Source organism: Hemitrygon akajei, chromosome 20 (assembly GCF_048418815.1).
Source record: "Hemitrygon akajei chromosome 20, sHemAka1.3, whole genome shotgun sequence".
Taxonomy (NCBI): domain Eukaryota; kingdom Metazoa; phylum Chordata; class Chondrichthyes; order Myliobatiformes; family Dasyatidae; genus Hemitrygon; species Hemitrygon akajei.
The window spans coordinates 34,312,815-34,321,840 of NC_133143.1; the positions used below are offsets into that span (position 1 = coordinate 34,312,815).

Here is a 9,026-nt window from a genome sequence, read left to right on the forward strand (position 1 = left end):
GTCATGTGCTATATGTACAGCATAACAAGATTCAGTGCACCAACTGTATGGTTGCAGGTTTTTGTCAAGGCAAAAAGGTTCAGCTGCTTGAGTAGAGTCACAGGGAAGGTAAAATATTCCACTAAGTTTTGTTTCAGTACCAGATCGGGAGGAAAAGCTGTCAAAAAAAATACATGCAAGCTTACATCAGGTCCTCCAAGAGGAACACAATCTTGTTGTCGGGTTTAGAAGCTTGCATGCCTCAATGACCTGGAGAGCTATGTTGGCTAGTCAGGGCCTTGTGCTTGGACTCATGGTAGGGTCACCCACGTCAAACAGGTCAAAGGGTAGAGGCCAGACTAAGTGTGGTCCACTGGTCTTCCAGGTACAGGGGTTTAGCTCAGGGCTAACAACACTGATTGGTCAAAACAATTGTTACAGATTCTATATCTGTGAGCGACAGTATGGATAGACAGAGATGGAGGACATTTATTGCCACCCTAAATGCCAGCAGCGTGAGGGGCAAGCTGCTGTTATATCAGGTGGCATTTTACAACAAGCAGAATTAAAATTGTATAAGTTTTTGAGTATAGTTCAGGAAAGTAAACTGTGTAGCCTATGGAGGCAGAAACTGCTATCTAAGTTGCCTTGGCCCGAAGGCATCTTCAATCGCAGTGGCCAGGCTGTCCACAAACAAAAGCACACCCCTTGCAGACATCCCCATGCTTACCCCTACCGGGTCCACTGCTCCACTTCCACATTTGTTGAATCAAAGAATTGTAAAACCCATTTAGGACTTATTTCACATTTAGACAACTAAACAACCACGCTGTTTAAAATAAAATTACCAGTCACAGGTGGATCACATGAATTAGTTAAATTTTGTTAAATATAAAACAAAGCTATAAGTTAAAACCATAGAACACTACAGCACAGTACAGGCCCTTCAGCCCTCCATGTGGTGCTGACCCATATAATCCTTAAAAAAAAGTACTCAACCCACACTACCCCATAACCTTCCATTTTTCTTTCATCCATGTGCCTGTCCAAGAGGCTCTTAAATACCCCTGATGTTTTAGCCTCCACCACCATCCCTGGCAAGTCATTCCAGGCACTCACAACCCTCTGCGTAAAAAACTTACCCCTGATGTCTCCCCTAAACTTCCCTCCCTTAATTTTGTACATATGCCCTCTGGTGTTTGCTATTGGTGCCCTGGGAAACAGGTACTGACTATCCACCCTATCTATGCCTCTCATAATCTTGTAGACCTCTATCAAGTCCCCTCTCATTCTTCTACGCTCCAAAGAGAAAAGTCCCAGCTCTGCTAACCTTGCTTCATATGACTTGTTCTCCAATTCAGACAACATCCTGGTAAAATTCCTCTGCACGCTCTCCATAGCTTCCACATCCTTCCTATAATGAGGTGACCAGAACTGAACACAATACTCTAAGTGCGGTCTCACCAGAGATTTGTAGAGTTGCAACATGACCTCTCTACTCTTGAACTCAATCCCCCTGTTAATGAAGCCTAGCATCTCATAGGCCTTCTTAACTACCCTATCAACCTGTGCAGCAACCTTGAGGGATGTATGGATTTGAACCCCAAGGTCCCTTTGTTCATCCACACTCTTAAGTAATTGACCATTAATCCTGTACTCAGTCTTTTGGTTTGTCCTTCCAAAATGCATCACCTCACACTTGTCCAGATTGAACTCCATCTGCCATTTTTCTGCCCAACTCTGCAGCCTGTCTATATCCTCTTGTAACCTTCAACCACCTACAACTCCATCCACAACTCCTCCAATCTTTGTGTCTTCCGCAAACTTACTCACTCATCCTTCCGCCTCTACATCCAGGTCATTTATAAAAATCACAAATAGCAGGAGTCCCAGGACAGATCCCTGCGGCACTCCACTAGTCACCGACCTCCAGGCAGAATACTTTCCTTCCACAACTACCCTCTGCTTTCTTCCTTTAAGCCAATGTTTTATCCGAACAGCCAAGGTTCCACTTATCCTATGCCTCATGACTTTCTGGATGAGACTCTCATGAGGGACCTTGTCAAATGCTTTGCTAAAGTCCATGTAGACTACATCCACTACCCTACCCTCATCAATTTCTTTTGTTACCTCTTCAAAAAACTCAATCAGGCTCGTGAGGCACAATCTTCCCTTCACAAAGCCATGTTGACGATCCATGAGTAGACTGTACTTCTCTAAATGCTCATAGATCCTATCCTTAAGAATCCTTTCCAGTAGTTTACATACCACTGACGTAAGACTCACCGGTCTATAGTTCCCAGGTTTCTCCCTATTACCTTTTTTAAACAAGGGAACTACATTTGCCATTCTCCAGTCCTCTGGCACTTCCCTTGCGGCCAAAGAGGATTCAAAAGTCATGGCTAATGCTCCTGCGATCTCTTCTTTCAATTCCCACAACAACTAGGGTGTATCATATCCGGCCCTGGGGATTTATCAGTCTTAATGTTTTTAAGAAGATCCAGCACTTCTTCCTCCTTAATCTCCACACTGTCCAGCACACAGGCCTGCTCTACTTCGACCTCATCCTGATCAAGATCCTTTTCACTTGTGAATACTGAAGCAAAGTATTCATTTAGGACCTCCCTAACCTCCTCCACCTCTAGGCACATGTTGCCTTCTTTATCCTTTAACGGTCCCACCTTCGTTCTCGTCATCCTCCTATTCTTCATATACACATAGAACACCTTGGGGTTCACCTTAATCCTATATGCCAAGGCCTTCTCATGCCCCCTTCAAGCTCTCCTAAGTCCTTTCTTTAGCTCCTTCCTGGCTACCCTATATTTATCATAAGCCCCTCCTACTTTCTGCTTCTTATAGCTAACATATGCTTTCTTTTTCCTCGATGAATTGCCTCACATGTTTCGTCAGCCATGGTTCCCTTTTCCTACCATTTTTTCCTTGCCTCAGTGGGACAAACCTACCCTGAACCCAGCTCAAGTGGTCCCTAAACTTCTCCCACATTACTTCTGTGCTTTCCCCTTTGAACATCTGTTTTCAATTTACTCTTGCTAGTTCTTGCCTCATCCCTTCAAAGTTAGCCCTTCCCCAGTTAAGCACTTTACCATTTTGTCTGATTTTATCCCTTTCCATAGCTATGCTGAAGCTAAGGGAGTTGTGGTCACTCTCACCAAAATGCTCCCCCACCAAGAGGTCTGTCACCTGGCCAGGTTTATTACCCAGAACTAGATCCAGTATAGCCTCTCCTCTCATCGGCTGGTCCACATACTGTGTCAGGAATCCTTCTTGAACACACCTGACAAATTCAGCCCCATCTATCCCCCTTGCACTCAGGAGGTGCCAGTCAATATGAGGGAAGTTGAAATCACCCATAACAACTACCCTGTATTTCATGCTCCATTCTAAAGTCTGCCTGCTTATCTGCTCCTCAGTGTCCCGAGGACTATTTGGGGGCTTGTAAACTACTCCCAGCACTGTGATTGATCCCTTCCTATTTCTGACTTCCACCCAGACTGACTCCGTGGACACTCCTTCTGCAGTGTCCTCCCTTTCTATAGCCGTGATACTATCCCTGACCAACAATGCCACTCTCCCCCCTTTTCTACCTCCCATCCTATTCCTTTTAAAACACCTGAACCCCAGGACCTACATCATCCAATCCTGCCCTTCCTCCAACCAAGTTTCAGTAACTGCCACAACATCGTAGTTCCACGTACTAATCCATGCTCTAAGTTCATCCTCCTTGTTCCTAATACTCCTGGCATTGAAATAGACACATTTCAACCCCTTTAACTGCCTACAATTATGTACTGTCCCCTGCCTGTCCTTCCTCATCAACTCAGAACTCTTAGCATCATGCCCTTGTCCTTCTACCATAATCCCTGCACTCACATTCTGATTCCCACCCCCCTGCCAAACTAGTTTAAACCCTCCCCAACAGCTCTATCAAACCTGCCCACCAGGATATTGGTCCCCCTGGGATTCAAGTGCAACCCGTCCTTTTTGTACAGGTCACACCCGCCCCCAAAAGAGGTCCCAATGACCCAGCAATCGGAATCCCTGCCCCCTGCTCCAATCCCTCAGCCACGCATTTATCCTCCACCTCATTCTATTCCTATTCTCACTGTCGCATGGCACAAGCAGTAATCCCGAGATTACTACCTTTGAGGTCCTGCTTTTCAACTTCCTCCCTAACTCCCTGTAGTCTTCTTTCAGGACCTCTTCCCTTTTCCTACCTATGTCATTGGTACCAATATGTACCACGACCTCTGGCTGTTCTTCCTCCCATTGCAGGATATCTTGGACGCGATCAGAAACATCCCGGACCCTGGCACCTGGGAGGCAAACTACCATCCGAGTTTCTTTCCTGCATCCGCAGAATCACCTGTCTGAACCCCTGACTATAGAGTCCCCTATCACTACTGCCTTCCTCTTCCTTTCCCTACCCTTCTGAGCCACAGGGCCAGACTCTGTGCCAGAGGCACAGCCACTGTCGCTTGCCCCAGGTACTCAAACAGGAGTACTTATTGTCAAGGGATACAGTCACAGGGGTACTCTCTAGTACCTGACTCTCCCCCTTCCCTCTCCTGACTGTGACCCATTTCTTTGTCCCCCGTGGCCCCGAAGTGACCACCTGTCTGTAACTCCTCTCTATCACCTCCTCACTCTCCCTGACCAGATGAAGGCCATTGAGCTGCATCTCCAGTTCCCTAATACGGTCCCTTAGGAGTTGCATCTCGATGCACCGGGTGCAGACGTGGCCGTCCGGGACGCTGGGAGACTCCAGGACCTCCCACATCCGACACCGACCACAGAAAACTTGCCTCACACACGTACTAACTCCTTTTGCAATCAACAACTGCCTCACCTCTTCCCGTTACCGCCAAAGCCCGTTGAGCAAAAGCCCCTTCACTCTGATGCCTCTCACTCCGCTGCCTGCTCCCAATGCTGCCCGCTGGATATGGCTGCCTTCTTTTTAAACTGTTCGCGCTCAACTGGCTGACGTCACGTGCCCGCACAGTCTGGCCTCTCTCTTCTCCCAAGAACTCAAAATGTCTTCCCGCTGGAAATCCTTAGGTACTCTCCCACTGCCTTCTTGTTCCAAAAAACAATATTCAAATTGTATAGGACAGCTATTGCAAGCAACATACGATATTGCCCAGAGGCTATAGTGGAGCAGCCAAGAAATTTCACACAAATATTGTCCCCATTCCCTTAACAGCTTTTATCCTTTGATGTTGAAATTGCTTTTGCCAATATAGCAAAACACTTGCAATTTTACTTAACTCTCTCATCTCACATAAGTAACAGTATTTTGCTTTAACCAGGTTGTAATTTATTTACACTAACATTCTTTAAGTCACAAGTCACTGCTTCTAGAGTTAATCTGGATACTTCTGAAAACATTTATGCATGGGTTCCACATATTCACTAACATCATTGTCTTCAGCCTGGCCTTGTTTTTTTTATGCCAATCTACAGTGTGAGGGAAACATTCAAGGTACATTTCAATCGCTCGTCCCCTCTGCATCTCTCCACCTCCCATAATGCTATTGGGAGCCACCATCCGAGGCAGGGCACTGGTTGACGCTGGCTTTACCGAGTACTCCAGAGGGGTCACTTGGTGTTGGCCTTGTTGAAACCATGCCTGAGTAAGGCAGAGATACGACATCTAGTTCATCCTGAGACTCTGGTACTAATTTGTTTGTTTCAAACACTGAGGTAGACACTGTCATCCTTTGCCTATTGTTTATATATTTTCCTTTAGTCTTTGCTCACTTTCTCTGATTCTTAGAGGATTCATCTAATTGTTTTTGCATTTCAAATTTACATTAAACATACACAGACCACCCTACAGTTTTCTAACTTTTCCTTTCTCTAACAACACACTTGCAGAAACTCATTTAGTCCATTCCACACACTTCAACACACTTCTCCATACTTCTCAGCATACTTAATGCTTTCTGGTTCATAATGTACAAATGTGCATGCTAACGAAGTCCTCGTGCAGGACTTCAATCTGGACAAACACAACCTTGTCTCTTTTTTTTAATGCTGCAGTTTTCCTATGTTGGCGACGAAGGTAGTTTACCTTGATTTCTCCATACAGGAGGAATATGAGCAGCCTAGGATTTAGGACTGTTGCGCTACCGTGGGCTGAATTCCTTTCTGCCATATAACGAAGCTAAGGGTTAGCTGTCTCTGCAGAACCTCCAAGTAACTGTCGCGGCTGATAATAAAATAAACTAAAAAAACTGGGCCCAGAACACGCAATTTCTTACAACTCAAACATTCCTTTTAATTTACCTTGTACACAAGGAGAACAGCATAGGCCCCAGTTACTCAAACTTTTCTGAACAATAAACAGAAAACTGATACTTTTATACAGAATTGGCTAATCAGTTACAGATATTGATCACTGTAAATTCAATTGCCATTCAAAATAGAATTGTTAAGTCTATCAAACCTTCAAGCAGATAACTGATGGTATTTTGAAGTAGCAAAGACAAAAGTAGTTGGGTATGTTTCATATCCTTCAGTTATATCGTCTGTCCCCAGCACCCCTTATTGTGTACAGAGACACTATGTTCTAGGAAGACCTTTCTGTAAAAGTTTCAATACAGATTCCTCACTTGCGTGGCTTGAGAACACACTGCTGTAGTCTATTTTGTCTTTAGTAAGCAGAGGCGTCTCTGACGATCTTACTTGACTACGACTTCCTCAAGCCATCATTGTCTTACTGCAACTTCCACAATAGGATCTGGAAAACTTCTAATTTCTACCTCCATACAGAAGCACAAGGGCAGGAAGTACATGGAACATCACCTACTGATTTCTCTTCACATCACACATTATCCTGATTAGGAAAGGGTTTAAATTCTCTATCTTCCAAACAAGTTCACAGGGGTTTCAGCAATTCGAAAGGAAGTCCACCACTGAAACTTAAGAATGCACTTTACGTGCATCCTTAAGTTCCCAGAGATTCCCACATCTTGCAAAAAAAAGTCACAAAACAACCAAACTGAAGCACAAATGGCCTTTCAAGAAAAAAAATGTCTTCATTGATCCAGGTGTACCTTTACTTTCACACCAAAACACTTGACTCATTGTTCTCTGAGGTGGCCCAGTAAAGTACTGTTGTCACTGCCGGTAGACAGTGATTAACGGGTATTGAACTAGAAGGCGCAGAAATTAATTGTTACTGTAGTTTGGAACAGTAACGAAAAACTTTTTTTTGTTGATGTGAGTGATGCATGTGGCTGTAGTCTGAGCAAGGTACTTGAAAAAAATAGATCACTAATGATAATCTCTGTATTATCATCAGTTGGGAAACAAAAAAGAGCTATTATATGCTTGTGCAAACATGAGGAAATCTGCAGATGCTGGAAATTCAAACAACACACACAAAATGCTGGTGGAACACAGCAGGCCAGGCAGCATCTATAGGGAGAAGCGCTGTCGATGTTTCGGGCCGAGACCCTTCGTCAGGACTAACCGAAAGGAAAGATAATAAGACATTATATGCTTGTATTATGTTTATTCTTTGGAACACTTCTTACTGCTTTCTAATCAGATTTTCTGCATATCGACCATCAATACTGTAAAAAAAAATCAGTATGGTGCCATTTTTGACAATAGCTGCCTTTATTTCTCTTCTAAGCTGAATTTAAGGTCTGGGTTGTTTAATTGAAATGCTACGTGTGGTGTTCTTAGGCAATATGCTGCTACATTTTTATTTTGCATGCATGAAGGATAAATGCTTTCAGGTTAGGGGACTTGTGACTTAAAGAGAAACCCCTGGAAGCAATGCTGTCTGTCCCCACCTGTCTTTTATCCCAGCGTTAGAGAGTGAAGGCATGGGAAGTGCTTTCTGACCCTTAATGCATGCAATGCACACCTTCAGGATGATGAATATTGCGTTTGTCGTGGGGGTAATATTTATGGAAGTTGCTGAGACAGTCATAGACAGCCAATCAAGATGACAATCAAGCAAGCTGCTTTTCCTGGATGACGAGTTTCTTCAGTATTGTTGGAGTTAAACTCATCCAATCAAATGAAAAATAATAAGATCACATCCCTGCTGTTCTTATTCAATTGCACATATGACTACAATTGTCAAGGTCTGCATTTATTTCCCATCCTCCATTGTCTTAAAGGAAATGTTCGCCCTAGTCATTCAGATGAAAGGTACTAAAACAAGATCAACACACAAACACACAAAATGCTGGAGGAACTCGGCAGGTCAGGCAGCAAAATTGAAAAGGAATAAACAGTCAATGTTTCGGGCCGAGACCCTTCAGTATCAGCAGAATCTCGTGTTTATCTGCTGTAAAACTTTCCAAGACTTAGACAGGACCCCGATGGAGGCACTACATTTCGCTGACAATGCACATTAAATTCGTCAATACCTTGATGGAAGGAAATTCTAAAGATAGTTGGATGGACCTCAATATTCAATAAGGTGCACTTCAGTTAACAAATACCATGAACCACATTGAATTACCTGAGTGACAAATCTGGCGGCGTCAGTGAAGACTTGGTAATCCACATCGGTGTACTTAACCTGCATGGAGCGGTCCTGGTATAGGCCATAAAAGACCAGAGCGATGCGAATGCACAGAGCAGATACGAACAGAGCAGCAAACCCACGAGATCCGTCCGTGCCCATTTCGCACCTCTCTATTCGTGGGTAGAGGAGACAGTTGCCCTTGTAACGCTTAAAGCAAAGAGGCTTTAATTCCAAGGCGTACTGTCTCTTGCCAGTAGGGTTTAATATCCATCATTGAGAGTCTGCTTGCATGCAATTAATAACCGGCACTATTGCACTGCGAAAAAAGCAGAACGATCAGGCTTGCCCGAGGGTAGGAGGGAGTCTCTGCGAGCGCAGGCAGCCAGTTGGCCTGGCAAACTCCCCACGCCAATGACAATCATGTTCTGGCATCAACACGAGTGACGGTGGCCATTTACCAGACAGTCAGAGGTGGTTCCGAAAACTCCCCGGCTGTGCCTCAGCCCGGGCCCGAACTCCCCTCGCTCCGCCCACACGC

General features: G+C 44.5%; 1 protein-coding gene across 2 annotated transcripts in view; it reads right to left on the bottom strand.

Moving 5' to 3' along the window:
- Nucleotides 1–9,010, bottom strand: part of pigm (phosphatidylinositol glycan anchor biosynthesis, class M) — a 28,228-nt gene extending 19,218 nt beyond the window's left edge. The window contains exon 1 of one of the 2 annotated variants that reach the window (XM_073024137.1): nucleotides 8,483–9,010. In XM_073024137.1, coding sequence (XP_072880238.1) covers nucleotides 8,483–8,647 — 165 coding nt within the window. In that variant the 5' untranslated portion in view covers nucleotides 8,648–9,010. The remainder of the gene's footprint in view (nucleotides 1–8,482) is intronic. The other variant, XM_073024138.1, reaches the window with a different exon arrangement.
- Between the last annotated feature and the right edge of the window lie 16 nt (nucleotides 9,011–9,026).